The sequence below is a fragment of the Cebus imitator genome, unplaced genomic scaffold (genome assembly GCF_001604975.1).
Source record: "Cebus imitator isolate Cc_AM_T3 unplaced genomic scaffold, Cebus_imitator-1.0 Scaffold28, whole genome shotgun sequence".
NCBI lineage: Eukaryota > Metazoa > Chordata > Mammalia > Primates > Cebidae > Cebus > Cebus imitator.
Window position 1 is genome coordinate 7,853,411 of NW_016107343.1, and position 16,480 is coordinate 7,869,890.

Genomic DNA, 16,480 nt, shown 5'->3' on the forward strand with positions numbered 1-16,480 from the left:
ATTAGCATCTTAAGATGCCTCTGTGGCATACCTGGACCAACAGGCTAGGAGCGGCCAAAATAGGCAGCTTCAGAAGTGTGGACACGGGACCTGGGAACTTTGGCCCAAGCCCACAGGGCAACTACAAGGCCCATCAGCCTTCCCAGGGGCCAGGATAACGTTTCTGGCAGGCCCAGCTCAAAGGCTTGGGCTCAGTGGAGGAAGCTAGAGAAGCTTATTAGTTTAAGCAGGATAAAATGTGTAAATTAATTACCCCGGCCACCCATGCATGTAGCGGCCGGTCTGCCACTGGGAGGAGAAACGTTAGCCTCCACTCCTCCTGCAGTCTGGCTTTCTTGCCAGACACAGCCCAGAGATCCGTGGCTGCATGTGCACTAGCGAAGGAGGGACCCAGGAACCAGAGCCAGGTGGCCTTGAGGAGCTAAGCAGACCCTCCCTGAAACAGCAGGGATTGGATTCCGCCATCACCACCACCAACAAAGGTGGCAGTCAGAGAAGAGCAGCCTGAGTCAGGGAAAGGACCCTCTGTCCTCCTCTCCACCTTGCATCGGGCACCTATTTATCAAGTGATGATGCACCAAGCCCTGTGGTGACACTTGCTTGCCTTCCTTCCTTTGATCCTCATACAAACCCATGCGGTCACTACGGTTAGCCCCATTCCGCAGATGAGAAAGCTGAGGGTAAGGAAATGTAAGTAGCTTCTTCTACTGACCCAGTCAAGTCAGGATTCAAGTACAGGCTGGCACACTGTCTCCCTCACAGAGGCACAGACAGGGCGATCTCTGGAACTGTGTCATCCCCAAGAGCCTTCCCTGCTTCCACACTCACCCCACTGCAGATCCCTCCCCCTCAGCCCATGGCAGCTGTGCTGCCGCCTCCCTCTCTGGCATTAGTGCTTCTGCAACCAGGACCTGCTCTCCAACTCGCCTCCTCCACCAACTGGCCCTCAGCTCTCAACCGTGTCCTAAACCCATGTGTCCTCTGCACCCCCTGCCTGTATCTTTGCTTGCTCCTGCACCTGCAATGCCACTAGCGTCTCCACCTGCCACCTGTCGGTCCTGTCAACAATGTTTTGAGCCAAGCACATAGCGCACCTGGGCCTCCACTCTTGCTTCACCTCGTTCATTCCTGAGCCCTCTTCTTAAAGCACTGATCTGATTACTCACCCTCCCACAGAGGCGGCCACTGTGTTTATGGTAAACCTCAGCCCCTATAAGCCCTGCGTGATCCAACCCTGCCTTTTTCACACACGCAGAACTCACGCTCCAAGTCAGATCCCTCTGGCCCTCCCAGATCTTCTCAACCCACTCTCCGCACAGCTGTCGTCTCCCCAAGGGACACACCCCCTCATCACCCTGTGATGGGCTCTGCATGCTCCAGTCCCCTTCTGGATCAGCTCACAGGCCCAGTCCTGCAAGTTCACGAAGAGCAGCAGCTTGTGTCTCCTGTATCTTGTGCTTAGATCTTGGTCCGACACAAAGATCTGAATGAATGAAGGCCTCCCCCCAGCCACGCCTCCATTCCTGCTCGTCATCAGATATCTGTGCTCCTCTCTCTCCCCTGGGCCTATGCAATGCCCCCAGTCTTGGGCTCAGGTCACCTAGTCCAGTCCCCACTCCAAGCAGGTCCACACCTGAACCATCAAAGACCTGCACCTCATCCCTCAGAGTATATGGCTAGTCCTTCTCAGACAGGCTCTCAGGGCTCCACCTTCCACAGCTGAATCCAAATCCTGCAAGTTACCAATCAGTAACAGGGCTTGCAGCCCCTCAATTCAGCCAGTTGAGGATCTTAGCATGATAATGGGACCAACCTCAGAGAAATGCAGAATTCGCTAACCAGGGCCAACCTCTAGGAAACACATTACATGTCCGTTTGCGATGAATGTATTGGCAACAATGAGCCCAGCCAAAGACCTCTCCTCCCTCCCTCACCTGGCTCCATCCTTCCTGAGGAACTCCAGGCACCAACCTCATCCCCTGGGGTGAGGTCAACCACCCACTGCCACATCTTCTTGCAAGAGAGCCTGTCGGTTCCTAAGTTTCCTCACCCCCTCCATACTCCTTTGCCTCTTCTTAGCCTCTGCCTTGGCAAGGTGAAGAATTAGGACCCAGGAGTTGGCACATTCACCAAGCAATTAGCGTTTATCTCCCTTGTTTCTGTGACTGAACAACAGTTCATTTTCAAACTTAATAGTCAATACTCAGAAAGATAAAACTGCCTGGGTCACTCTTGGGAGGTGATTTGAGGGTTTGGTGGGAAAGGGGGCTGGGACATGAGCTGGCCCTGCCTCAGCCGACCAGCCCCAGGCCTTCTGGACAGGCATTCCTGGGGCCCCCACCTGTGACCCTTCTGACCTCTCTCCATGGTCCATCAGGGGACAGGGACAAAGGTCCCCATGTCGTAGCTGAACATCGGAGGGGGACAAGAGTCAAGCAGCTCTGCAGTTCTCTCCCCCTTGGACTTTGAGGACTCTGCCTTTCTGCCTCTCTCTTCACCAAGAGCAGCCTTGGGTAGAGCCCTGTCCGACCCATGCAAACCCCCTTTGGGAGCTGCAGAACTGAGCCTGCTGTGCCCACCCAGCCTCTTCCACAGGCCAGCCACCTGCAGAGGGAACCAAAAGGTGGTGCCCATATAAGGGGAGCTTGCCCCTTCTGCAGAATTCCATGCCGGCTCAGGCAAGCTCTGGTGGGGTGAGCAGTAAGCCCCTATCACCTACTCAGACAAGGAGGCTGCTGTCCTGGAGTCACACAGTCTACAGGCTGGGACAGAAGGGTCTAGTCCACTAATGCAGAAGTGGGGGAAGGAGGAGAGAGAGAGGCTTACCTCGTGGAATGGCCCTGGGACCCAGTCCTGACGGCCCAGGCTGGGGCGGGAGCCTGGCGCCCATTCACTGCAGTGAAATGCTGTCACCTGCCGGCCGTACCCCAGAACTGCAGGAGCCCTGGTGTGGGCCCTTGGGCTGGGCCCAGCAGCTTCCCTGCTGTGACTCTCCGCCAAGTGCAGAAGGCCAAGAAAGAGGGAAAATCATGCTTCATCCCAGGTTGAAATGTCGTCATTGTCATTGTTGCTCATTCCACAATAATAATAGTATAACCTCTCAACGGCTGGGCCTTTGCTAAGCCAGGTACTTCGCACAGTTTTTTGTTGTTCACAAGTCCTTTAAAATATTATTCCCACTGAAGCTCAGAGTGGGCAGCTTTCCCCTGGTCTTACAGCTGCTGGGCAGTGCAGCCGGGATTGTGGCCCTGGCAGTGTGGGTCTAGCTCCGCAATCTGCCCTCGGAAGCCCATGCCCCAGATCCCCACACAATGAAATGTCCCCGGCACCCCTCATTGGACGACTTCCTGCTGCCCTTTTGATTTTTGCATCTTCCTCTGCCACTTCCTCTTCCCAGTTACCTGCTTCTTAGTCTCCAGGGCCGGCCCATGTGCCAAGCACTGCTCTAGGATAACATGATGGAATAACCCCTCCTATCACCAAGTCCTGAGGCCCAGGGCAGAGCTCAGAAGCTCCTGGGACTCCAGCCTTCCTCTCTCCTGAACAGAGGCAGCTTCTCAGATGGGGACCCATGGCCCTGACAGGGTCTAAAGGAAAGGAGAGGCTGCGGGGCTGGGTTCAGGGAGCCTTGGGGATTTGAGGGTCCAAACCGCCTTGCTCTCAGCCCAGAGCTGATGGTAGATTCCCACCCTGGGAACCTGGGACCAAGCTCAAGCTTCCTGTCCCTTCCAACTCTCCTTGCCGTGGTCTCCACCTCACAGGCTATTGGAGCTGGGAAAGAACTCCAGAAATGATCCAGTGAAGACATCTCATTTTGTAAATGGAGAAGGTCAGGCCCAGAAAGGGAAAGCAGTTTGCCCAGATCACATAGCCAAGCGACAGAGCCTGGATGAGACTCAGGGCTCCCAACTACCCAGCCAGAGCTCCCTCCTGAGCCCCTGCGCTGCCTCCATCATCCTTTGTCTGCCAGCAGGCTACCCACACCTCTGAGAATCGCCCATCGCTCAGAGCCGAGAGAGAGCAAGACATGGGGGAGCATGGGCCAGGACTCTGCCCTGGGTCTGAGAGGAACAGAAGTGGACATGGAGTCTTGCTTCCCTCCTTTCTCTCCCCTCCCCCGAGCCCCTTGGGGCCCGGAGTAGTCCTATTCTCATTCACACTGGAGACAGGCAGTCTCAAGAATGGGAAGAAAGGGTTTTCCCGATTGCTTTATAATCACAGCTCAGACGCTAATGGACCTGGTGGGGATTGATGGGGAGAGTGTGATGCTCATCCTCGTCTGGCTCCCAGCATAGCCCTGGGCCTCCTGACACAGCAGTCTTCCCAGCCTCCCGCCAGCCAGCCTCTGTGCCACAGGTGCAGCCCTGGTGCAGCCCAGGCATGGGACAGGCAGCCATCTCTGGGGCCCAGGGGTGGACCCTTATTACCATCACAACCCCAGGGTCCTCGGAAGAGCCAGGGGGCTGCAGGGCACTGGTGCCCACAGAGATGGACTTGCCAGGGCACCCGATAGGTGTTTTTCTCAGAAGACATTGTTTGAGGGAACCAGCACCTGGGGCAGGGGGCTGTGGGGAGCAGCAACTAACCCCAGGGACACTCTGTGGTCCCAGCTCCCAAGGGGAAGTACCACCCAGGTGGCCAAAGCATGCGGGTCCAACCTGTGGTCTCCATTCCTGACAGTGCTTGGAGGCCTTCCATGGACACACTTGGTCCCTTCTCCCTCCTTTCCTTTCTCACCCTTGCCCTCCTGTCTCCTTCTCTCTCTTCTCAGCCATTTCTCCCTTCCTTTCTCATTCACAAGATCCTCTTCCTGGAAAGCCTGGCCGCTTGGCTCCTAAAGCTCCCTGGCCCAGCAGGGTAGAGAGGAGGAGGGAAGAGAGTTGTCCCTCCACAGTGGACCAGTGGCCAGCTTGCTTAGGGACTTTTACCAGGACAGAGGGGCTGCTCCCCTGATGTCATCTGGCCCCTGGTGGGGAGCAGGGTGAGGAAGAACAGTGAGAACAGAGGGGCCCAGATATCCCTGCCACATCAGAGAAAAGAACGTGGTTGTTTGGCACCCTCTTCCCTCTTTACCACCATGCCTCCTCCTGGCATGCTCAACTCTTCCAGGAAGCCTTCCGTGGCTGTCCTTCCAGGTCTCTCTAGGTTTCCAGGGACAGAAAGTTCTTCTTCCTTTCCTCCATCCCCTAAGCCCAGGACAGTACCATCAGGAGCCTGGCTCTCCTGCTAGCCTGAGTGGTGAGTTCCTCTGCCCAGAAGCCCCTCTGTGCACTGAGAAGACCCTCAGGTCTGAAGCCTCCAGTGGGTTTCCACTCCAGCCCGAGTGTGAGCACCAGAGTGCTTGGGATTACAGGCTCCCAGCCACTCCCAGGCCCTTCTCTCCCTGGGGACTCTGGAGTGGGCTGGCCAGAAGGTCTGAGCATGGCACAAGGTATTCAGCATATCCCCAGGCCCACACCCCACTGTTGTTCTCACTGTGTTCATTGTTAGCTAAGCCCTGCCTCCCTAAGGCCCAGGCTCCTGCACCGCACCCGTGTCCCAGACAGGGTGGCGGAGATCAGGGGAGATTCAAAGGAGCCACGTCTGCAAGAGGAGAGCAGGAAGATGACCATGCACTCATCAGAGGAGAAAAGTGCATTCAGAAGAACTGCATCCTGTTCCTCTGGGGACACTCAGGGAAACAGTCATTCAATGCAAGAGAAGTGATGGATCAATGATTTATTCCAAAGGGGAAAGCCCAAGCTGAATGTCTCCCTCCCCAACCCCTGCAAGCGGGCCCATCCCCCCAGAGCCCCCATAGGCCTGGGGCTGTTGAGATGAGAGACGTCCCTACCACGCGCTCCTCATTTTGTCTCCTCTCCAAGCCCTGGGATCCTGATACACCACATGGAGGGTAATCAGAAGGAGGAGGCAGTCTCTGACGGGGCAGTGGCTGAGGCACCCTTTGCGGCCAGCCCAGCCACATTCTCCATCGCCAGAGAGAATGCCAAATTATAAACTTTGTGAAATTCTCTAGGCAAATGGTATAGTAGCTGGTGAATGGTGGCTGAGCTTGTAGCTATTTTCATGGGTAGATTATATCATGTCGGAAGAATTCTTTATCCCAGCAGAGGGAAGAGAGGAATATCTTGGCTAAGGTCATTCTGTCAGTCAGGAGAGACCACCTTCCAGGGCCCAGAGACTCAAAGTGGATGTGGCGGAGACCCACTGCCTGGGTAAGTCGATGTCAAGACACTGAGAGGTTTCCCTCTGCAGTGACCGAGGGCTGCAGGTGGTGCCGCACTGGACATTGATAGCTAGGAGCAGAGAGGGCACGCAGAACCAGTCCTCTGGGAAGCAGGAGGCGAGCCAAGTGAATGGGAGATGGGTGGCTGTGCTGTCCAGGCACCTACAGACAACACTGGGGGAAGGAGCCTTGGAGAGAAGGGTCACTAGGTCTGGAGACAGCAGGGTGTGAGCAGGAGAGGCAGGCTGATACCATGCGGGTACTCACTGCCAGCCTCCAGATCCAGCCCGAGAGGAGGAGGGTGGTGGCTTAGGGTAGACCCCACCTATCTCACCCCTGTGCTGGGTTAGCCTCTGAGCACAGGAATGATGGTGATCATCTGAGGTCACAAGGCAGGAAAGGGATCTGAATGGAGTGTGGCCAGTGAGGAAGTTGGAGAGGCCAGGACCGCCCCGAGAGGCTGGCGGAGGGCTGCAGAGGGCAGGTGCAGGACCTGGCTCCCTCCCACCCAGACTAGCACAGTAGTTTAGAAGGCAAGAGCAGCAGGGTCAGAAGGAAGAGCAGGGGTGTGGTGCCGCGTTCCTTCTGCCAAGAGCTCATGGGGCTTCGTTGGATCCAATCCCGTTGCCTTTGTTGACATAGAACGGCCGGTAGTGAGACTGTGGGGGAAACAAGAGTGGTCAGAGAGGCCAGACAACAGGTGAGCCTGCTAGCTAGACCCACCCTGCCCTAACCTGCCCCCAGGAAGCAGCAGTGATCCAAGCCCCAACAATTCTAGAGGTCTTCTGGCCTGACCTGCAAGACCTACCTACCCTGTGATCAGAGGCTGGTCCCTAATGTCAGGATTTTCAGGCTCAAATGCTCATTAGAGCCCATTCCCATAGTAGTGGGTGAGCTTGAACCTCAGCCCCCCCATCACACTGGTGGAACTTTCTCTCCACAGCCCAAGAGGTCCCTCCAGTGCCACCGCAGCTGCTATTCACACAGCACTTTCTACTCCACAGAACTTCATAGCACTGTGCCGAGGGCTGTATGTGATGTACTCATTTAATTTTTACAACCACCCAATTAAATAGATTACTATTATCATATTCATTTTATAGTTGAGCAAACCAAGGCACAGAGAGGCTAGGCAACTTGCCCAAGGTCACTCAGCTGGTAAGCAAGGAGCTGGAATCCAAGCCCCAGCAGGCTGCCCCCAAAACCCACACCCCCAGCTCCCAGTTCTCGGCATCGCTTCTCTTACGGCAAGGGCATTCAGGGTTCTCTTCGGCTCTCTCCACATAAAGAGGGGGTGCAGAGAGGGTAAACGACTGCCCTAGCCCAACACGGTCCCAGGCTCCCCCCAGCCCTTTGCCTCCCTCATCCTGTTCCTCCTCCTCTGGCCATTGGTATTCAGGGAGCATCTCTGGAGAGAGAGCCCAGTGCCAGCTCTCCTGGCCTTCTCCGTATATCATATCTCTCAGTAATTCATGAAATCAGCATGCCCCACCCTGCCCTGATCACTTCATCAGGGCCGTGAGGAGGCAGCCCTCCAGGATGGAGTGGAAGAGCACGGCTTAGCTCCTGCTCACGCATGCAAACACAGTCAGCCCTCAGAGGGTCTCAGGAAGAGGATTTGTCCCTGAGCTGGGTCGGAGGCTGAGCCCACCCACATGCCCCATGGATCCCAATACAGGAGACACCATCTGCCCCTCATACACACACCCCAAGGGTGCATTGCCCTTGGCCCTCTCTGCCAGGGAACTGGCACCTCCTGGTCAGCTCCTTCCCTATGTCTGGTTCACAGCAGGACTCATGGGCCTGTGGGATGCTCAGTCCTTGCTTAGACCACCTATTAAACACAGGAAGAAACTGAGCCCAGGGAGGGGAAAGAACAGCCACTCAGTGGCAGAGCAGGGCCTGGATCCAGGTCTCCTGACCCCAGGGGTCAGCCTGGACCCCAAGCAGTTCACAGGGCAAAGTTAATAGATTTGGAAATGGCTGAAGCCTTTCTTTGAGGAAGGCCGGGTCAATAATATGGATTGCAGGTCGATGAATGGCATTGTCTGGTTAAAAGCCCCGAGTGTAGGTGGGCAGGAATACGGCCCTATGGCATCTGGGCAGAGTGCTCCCCCAGCCCTCCCTTCCTCTCCCTGGCTTGAGGTCACAGCATATGTGGCAGCTGGAAGAGCTAGGAAATCATCCTAATTACAGATGGGAAAACTGAGGCACAAAGGAATCATTCTTCCTCACGCAAGGTCATGCAGCAAGTGAATGGACGACTTGGGCAAGCCCCCAGGGAAACTGGCTCTCAGCTCAGCGTCTCTGCACCCCAGCACCCGCCTCCACTCTCCTAGCGCTGGGTGCTTGCTGGACACCAGAACCCTGCCCTGCTGGGGGCCTCAAAGTGCTGATGAGCCTTCTCTTCAGGGCCGTAGGCTCTGAGAGAATGGAAAAAGTATGTGGTAGGGAGGGGAAGGACGGAGACTAGAACAGAAACCTTCCTTTTCCTCCCCATATCTGCTTTTCGAAGTCCTGCTGTTGCAATGCCCCTGGGCCTGGCTCCAAATCACACACACGATCACTTAGCTCCCATCGCCAGCAATTAAAGATTCTCTCCAAGTAAACCAGCCCCAGCCACTCTTTGTGGTCCCGGGCAAATCACCTCCCCTGCTCTGACCTCCAATTACAAGGACAGCAAGAGCCAGGGGCTCCGGCCCTGGTTCTAGCAGAGCTCCTGATGCCACCCACATGCCACGGCAGCTGACCGACTCCTGCAGCAGGGTCTAGAATGGACCTTCAGGAGCAAGGCATTCAGGCACATGGGGGCTCTGCCTGTGAACCACAGTCCCCAATCACTGAGGTCTCAGTCAGGGTCAGGTACATCAGATCTAATGGGTATTGGGGATCATCTCAGTCACCACATTATAAAAAGCAAGAAATAGTCTCAGAAAGGGTATCTAACTCATCCAGGACCCCACCATCTGCAGATGGCCTGGACCCCAAAGCCATACTTCCCTGTCATGCCGTTCTTCTGATATGTCTGGCCTAGGGCCATTAGATATTGACCCTAAATATATCTATTCCCAACTTTCCAGTCCCCCTTCACCCCCACACTATCACACCAATGGCCTCTATGCTGTCAGAAGTGTAGAACTGCCCCCAGGGAGGTGGGACCCATCTCTAGGAGGCCTGTTCTCCTGCTGGGCTGTTTTACAATCCCAGAGCTGGCAGAACCCAACCTGTCATTCCACTAGTATAGGCGTCCAACAAGCATTTGCCAAATAAATAAACCAAGGCTGCCCACTTTATAGATCAGAAAACTGAGGTCCAGACAGTGTGTGCTTGGCCAGTCACCTGCCCGTTAGCCCTGGGTCCTTACTACTCTCTGCTGTGTGCAGGTATTCAGGCCACTGCTCCCTTCTTCTCCTCTACCTGCTGGCCCAGAGAAGTCATCACCCTCCCACAGGCCCTGGAACCTGTTCCCCCCAGGGAGCCCCCTTCAGTGCCCAGGTCTCTGGACCTGCCTGGGCTCTCCCGGCAGCACTTCCCTTACCAGCATGGTCTGCTTGCCAGATTTCCAAGTCTGGGGCTGAGCCTTGGGGCTCTGGCTCCGCATGAGGGAGGGAAAGCCTGGGAAGACAAGAGACTCAGGTCAAAGGGAGCAGGGCTGCTCGTCAGGGGCCCCTGGGGCCAAGCAGCACAGCTGCCTTCTCCAAAGTGACCACCAAGCATCATCCAGCCCGTTACCAAATGCAGCCGCCTGAAGAGGCGTGCAGCAGCCAGGGTGCCTGGGGAGGCTGGCCGAAGGGAGGAAGCAGCAAAGCAGACAGAAGGAGGAGGAGCCGGCCAGGTGGGCTGGGCCAGGCAGCAGGGGAGTGTTGCCCCCACATCCAGTTCAGCATCACGCTGTTCTGCAGGGATTTCCACCCACCCACCCACCCCAGAGGTTCACACCACAGGCCCTTCCCTTCCCAGAGCCCAGGAGAGCCACACATAACCATGGCCTGCTAGAGTCTCCTGGCAGGAGGTGCTCACTTGGACTCCCCTGTACTGTTTGGACGATGCTTCCCATTCACTGAGCCCCACCTGTGCCAAGCACTGCGCAAGGGACTTTGCAGATGTCTTCTCATTGAGCCTGGCCCCCATTTCTATGAGCTCAGCAGTTTGCCTGAGTTGTACAGCTTATAAGCAGCAGTCGGGGTTTGAAACCAAGTGCTGCCAGACTCCAAAACCCATATTCATGTTTTCCCACCAGCTCTGCGGCCTCTCCCCTGTTTCACTAGCCAGAGACTATGGCCTAGAGAGGGGCAGGAATTTATCTGTGGCCTCCCAGGGTTAGGACAGCAAGCCCTAGAAGCCCGGAGCAGGTGCGCTCTCTGAGCTTGGTTGCAAAGGTGCTAGTGTAGGGCGGGGCCGCCCTGACCCCCTCAGCCTCAGCCCAGACAGACCAGTAAGGAGCTCTGGTTCATAGACAATGAAGGCCCTCTCAGTGTCAGCCATCAGCCTGCAGCGACAGGCGGTGTGCCTGGGAAGACACAGGCCATGATCTGGACGCTGAGGCCCTCAAGAAATAAGCAGGTTCTGTCCTGGGCCCGATTTGTCCAGAGAGAGGCTGCAGCCTGCTTTGAGGAAGCCCCTGTTCTGCCTTACTCTAAGCAAGGATGAGCAGATCAGGCCATGATGAGCACTGCCAGGCTGCCAGCTGGGCTGGCCCTTCCCAGGTTGGCACTCAGCAAGGAGGAGTGGGAGGAGACAGAGCAAAGAACCTGGGTCTCTTCCTGCATCTGGGGGTGGGGGCAGCCTTGGAAAGAGGGGATTCCAGGGATCCTGAGTGGAGATTAAGAGGAGAATTCAGGTCTCACCTCTCCGTTCCCAGAAAGAAAATCCCATGCCAGCCATGAGAGAAGGGAGAATGGAAACAGGGGTGGGGTCAGTGTGGCCCAAGAGACCCGCCTTGTGAAGCAGGCAGAAGTCCAGATAGAGAGTGTGCTAGGATGGCAGGTGGGGCCATGCATCCCTCTCCAGGGAGCTCTTGGGACAAGGGACCAGCATACCCTAGAAGTGGCAGAGAGCCCCCCAAGGATGTCCCACCTGCCCCGCTGTGGGAGAGAATAGGGGAGGCATGGGAAATGGGCAGGTACCGGGATTATTTTTAGACAGCCCACTGCGACCCAGTGGTTTGGAAAACTCTGCAGTGGCCTGTCCCAAGCTGGTGAACTGATAGGGGCTTTTCCCAGTGCCTGCTGGGAGAGAGAGAGGCATTAGTGGCACGGTGCTGGTCCCAGGAGGGGCCAGAAGGACCCACACCTCACTCTGGGGGTTGTTCTGAATCATGCCTGAGGGCGGCCACCTTCCCTGCCAGGTGCTTTGTGGCCCAGGCTTGACCAGAGAGCAGAGAGGCACCTGCTAGGAGCCAAACAAGCCAAGGCAAGTCCTGGAGCTCCCCAGGCCCAGATCAGGGCTAGGACATGCCCAGGGTCCTGCAAGCTGGGAACCTCCGCTCATATTCCTGTCTCTTTCACCTTGCTGGCAGCTCTGAGAATCCCTGCCCTGGGTATAGTCTAGGACCTTGGGCTGGAAGGGACAGATGAGTGATGAGGCCTCAGAGGCCACTGCTCAGGGGTCTCTCTGCCCTGCATAGCCCTTCCTTCTCCGGAGCCGACTCAATTTGCTGATCTTGACTTCCAGGCCAGATGTTTGGGATGCCAGAAGAGAGACAGGGTCACTCCCACCACAGCCATTAGCGCTGTCCCTGGGATCTTTCAGGAGGTACATGAGGACCTGGGCCCATAGCTAGGGTCTGGTTCAAGCCTGCCCCTTCGGGATACCCCCAGCCCCAGGAGACAGGAGGCATCGACCACTCTGCCTTGTCAGAGTGCTGGGGAGCACCGCAGGCAGGCGGGGGACAGGGTGCAGGAAAGGAGGATCAGTCTTGGGGGCCTTAGAGGTGGTCTGGTCCTGCCTTTCCCAAAGAGGCGCCTGAGGGATTGACTCTGCGGGATGCTGGTGGGTGCTCCAGGCCCACAGGACCCTACAGCCAGCCAATGCTGGGAGTTAAATAAACTCTGCAGTAGAAGCAGCACACTTAGGACAAGAGAGGTCAGGGTGCAGGGGGTATAGTGTGTCCCCCTGTCCTGACCACTGAAAGCCGCTGTTGCAGCCTGTAGTTAGAGATTAGTGTGCAGTGAAACAAGCCCTGGGAAGCGCTGATGTGGCCCAGCCCCTACCCTGCCCTCGTTTCCAGCGAAGACCATGGCGGCAGCTCCCCGGGCTCTTGGGCCAGGGCTCTCTCCTCCAGGAGGTGAGGGAGGAACTAGTGGCTCAGGGAAGAGACCAAAGCAGGGCTTGGGAGGTTCGGGCAGCTTCGAGGGAAAGCAGGGGGCCAGGATGGGCAAGCTCACCTTTCAGGGAGAAGGAGGAGCTGCCTTGGACGACAGGCAGGTCATTGTCGGAGCTCTGAATGCTGGAGGAGTACTCCCAGACCCGGGAAGTGTAGTTACCTGGCCAGGCAAAGAAGAGCTGTCAGGCCCCCACAGCCAGGCACGGGGGAGGGGGCACGACCAGGACACAGCCAGGTTGGTGACTCTCCAGCTACTGGCCGCGACTTAAGCCAAGATGCCACTCTGTGATCCCAGTGACACCTCACCCCTGTCCTCTGCCCCAATGTTACCTTTCTAAAATATAAAGTGTAGACAGGTCCCTGCCCTAGCTAAAGGCCGCTGTCCTCAGAATAAGACGCAAAGTCCAAAGCGCAGCCCACAACTCTGTCTTGAGCTGCTCCCCCCAACCCCCACCACCCACCATCTCCCACTTCTTGGCTTCATGTCTGCTCTCCCTCCACCACGGAACGTTCCAGCCAAGCTGAGCACCGCTGTCTGAGACACTCCAGCTTCTCTCCTGCCCCAGGCTGTGTGCCCAGACCCTGTCCTCTGCCTAGGACACTCCTGCTGTTCCCCACCCTCAGCGATTCATGTGTGGGGTCTTCAAGTGTCAGTCTACATGGCACCTTCCCGATGTCTGCATGTGCCTCAGCCCCCTCCCCACATCGTCCTGCACCCGCCACCCTCTGGGTTGCAATTGCTTGCTCAATTGTCTGCCTCCCGCAGAGAGCTCACACGAACTGGGAATGTGCCTGTCTGGCCCCTGCATCACAGCCAGTGCCTGGCACAGAGCCTGGTTCCTGGAAGGTGCTCACTGTATGGTTGATGGATAGAATGCATGAACCAACGAACAAATAAATACAAACACCTAAAACTTGGGGACAGAGGCAGTTGATAGTTGCCAAGTTGAATAGGCTACCACATGCCCATATGCAGGCATGTCCTGTAGTCCAAAGGAGGCAATGGGGAGGGGGTGGGAGGAGCAGCCAGAGCACTCAGAGGGCATTGGAGTGGGGGGCTCAGAGCCCCTGTGGGTGACACACCCTTCTCCAGCACACCCCCCCACCAGGCTTGAAGCATCAGTGGCCTGCTTAGTCAAGCTCACCCCTCAGCTGCCTGTGGGGAGGGCTGGGGCTGACTTTTGGCCTCAGGTGTCAGAGATGGTTGGGGCTGGCCACTGGCCCCAGTGCAAAGCTCCCCCCATAGGGATCACAGGCAGCCTCTGCAGCAAGGCCTCCGTGAGCACGCCCACCCAGGGCTCCCTGAGGCCAGACACATTGTCCTGTTCACTGGTGCCTTTTGCCTCTCTCAACAACTGCTTTCTGGCCTGACCCCCTCCTACTTTTGAGTCCTAGGGCTGTAGCACCGATCAGGACAAATAAGCTCTGTCCTCAAGGTGCTCACGGTCTACTGCATATGTGGAAGAGGGGGTGCCACTGGTCCCGGCTATGAATCCAGTCCTGGTCGTAGATGCCTAGGCATTGCTCTGTCCTCCAGGTGCCCCTGACCCTCCAGTCTCCACAGGTCTTGTCCTCACTGAAGAGTCCTCCAGTGCTATGTCCGGGCCAGGGCCTGACCTGGTCCCCTTCCTCCCCATGCATGGCTGGCATGTAACCAGGAGCCCAGAGGACAGAACCAGGGCCTCCCAGAACCAGGTCTCATTGAGTGCATGGCCCTGCCCTTGGGCAAATGGTCCCCTCAGAGCACTGGGCAGAGGAAGACCCTGAACTGAGCAGCTTCCCCTGGGGCAGCCACATCCCCACCCCCATTTCACCTCTCCTGGGTCTTAAGGTGCTGCTGGATCACCTCCCCGCCTGGAGCTCCAAGGCCAGCCCCATTTCCTGCCATGTCTTTCTTTCCGGTCACAGCCAAACTAACTTGTTTTAACCACTGTACGACTTTTCACTGCAGAAGTACACAAATCAGTAGAGATTTTCTGTGGGTCCTCACGCCCTGTTACTTGCTGTGTGCAGGGGTCCCCACACTTACGCCCAAGGTGGCTGCGCAGCCTCAGCTTCCCCAGATCCCTCCTCAGGGATCGAAGAACACAGGCACTCAAGGATCTTCAGGGGCACCAGCCTAACTAACAGTGTCCCCCACAAAAGTATCCACACACAATTCACACTCCACAGGTAGGACCTCTCCCCACCTGTGTCTGGGCCCCCCACCCATCCCAGCTCCCCACATTCATCCCACATTGCAGACCCAGCCCCATGCCCCAGGGCCCCACTTCTATGCCCCTCCTGCCTGTACAGCCCCATGTGAACCCTGTGCAGCCTCAAGCTGAGCCACCACCTACCTTTGGTGCCATAGAGATTGTTGAAATTCTTCTGGGTGGTCTCCTTGGTGAAGCGGCCAGGAGATGAGGGCTGGTACGATGTCCGGGCCCCGCCTGTGAAGCAGATGAAGGGGGCTGTCATTGCACAAAAGGGTGTCATGCAGCACTCCTTGCCCCCAAAAGTGGCTCAAGCGCCCATCACAGGACCTGGATTCCACCACTGAGAGAGGTCCTTTGGGTCTGACATAAGGTCATCAACTAATTTATCACCCAAATCGGCATGCTTTTGAGAGTAGAAGGGCTCTGTTAGTAGCCACGCAGAGAGCGTCAGCAAACACCTGGAGAGCCCATGGCCACCACTGGGGCAGAGTCGGCAGGCTCTCGGCCACACGAGGGTGGAGCCTCCTGGAGGCGGCCTGATGCACCAGGAACACCTCCCAGGGGCCCACACAGGCAGCTGCTTCCCGGGAGATCAGAGCCTCACTTCACAAGCGCTTTCCTTCCCACACACCTGGGCTCTCACAACAGCCTGATGAGGAAGCAGTGGTGACTGACATCCCCACTGTACAGCTGAAAACAGTGAGCTCCCCTGTGTATTCCAGTCCTCTGTTACCTCTGTCCCTCCCCACCTGACCTTCAGAAGACACCACACCCCCAGTTCCAGCCCCGCCAGTCCGGCCTGTAAGCCTTTGTGCTGGTGGTCCCTGATGCCCTCTGCCCATCACAGTCATGTCCCCTCTACTGAGCACAGGTTGCTGGAAACTCACCCCTCCCAGGAAGGAATCACAGCCACTGTCAATCCCGCTGACCTCAAAGCTCCCAGACTCAGGACCCAGTCCCTTTAGCAGGCTTGTTTCTTTCATCTCTTGGTGACTCCTTGATGCCCTCCCCCAACCTCACCCTGAGCCTGAGAGCTCTCAGAGGACAGATTTCCTGTCCCTCCTGTCCTCGGCACAGGGCTCTACCCACAGTGCTTGGGTAGGAATGCCGGGGAAACCTGTTTCTTCCATCACAGACATCATAGACTGACTCACAGTGACAGAGCTGGGAAGTCTCCCAGCATGTGAGCACAACCTCCCCTCTTCTCAGATAGGGGTACTGAGGCCTGCCCAAGGTCCCCCAGGCCCTAGGCCCTCGGGGTGGCATCATAGCGGGTGATGCTTCCCTCCACCCTCTCCCACAGCCTGCAGGAGGCTCATGCCAGGCCCTGGGTCTCCTACAGAGCAGGAGAGACCCACAGGAGCCTGTCAGGGCACTCGATGGCACCCCAGGGCCTGGCCCATGGATGGAAGGGAGAGACAGGAGGGGCAGAGCCAGGGCAAGGCGGGTCAGGGGTTCTGAGGAGAGTGGTGCTGGGGCCGGCTGGTTAGAACAGATCATCCTCTCCTAGAACTTGGCCCAAAGGCACAGCACCCTGGGCAGGGAGGGGCAGGCTGGCTGGCTGGGGCCTGGCCCACACCAGGAATGTCCGAGGAGGGAGAGCCCAACACCAAGAAGCCCAGGGGCTGTTTTCAAATTGGGTGGGGCGGCATAGGTACTTCTCTGTTGAGCTCATCTCGTCTCCCTAAATCCCCCAAACCTGTGTGTGTGTGTGTTTGTGTGTGTGTGTGT

General features: G+C 57.0%; 1 protein-coding gene across 3 annotated transcripts in view; it reads right to left on the reverse strand.

Moving 5' to 3' along the window:
* Positions 1 to 5,703: 5,703 nt before the first annotated feature.
* The window catches only part of TRIM29 (tripartite motif containing 29), a 26,978-nt gene continuing 16,201 nt past the window's right edge, over positions 5,704 to 16,480 (reverse strand). Inside the window, exons 6-10 of one of the 3 annotated variants that reach the window (XM_017523548.2) lie at positions 14,891 to 14,983; positions 12,613 to 12,711; positions 11,353 to 11,454; positions 9,765 to 9,841; positions 5,704 to 6,885 (exon numbers count right to left, since the gene is read on the reverse strand). In XM_017523548.2, the coding sequence (XP_017379037.1) occupies positions 6,823 to 6,885; positions 9,765 to 9,841; positions 11,353 to 11,454; positions 12,613 to 12,711; positions 14,891 to 14,983 (434 nt within the window). In that variant the 3' untranslated portion in view covers positions 5,704 to 6,822. The remainder of the gene's footprint in view (positions 6,886 to 9,764; positions 9,842 to 11,352; positions 11,455 to 12,612; positions 12,712 to 14,890; positions 14,984 to 16,480) is intronic. The other 2 variants (XM_037736748.1, XM_017523549.2) reach the window with 2 other exon arrangements.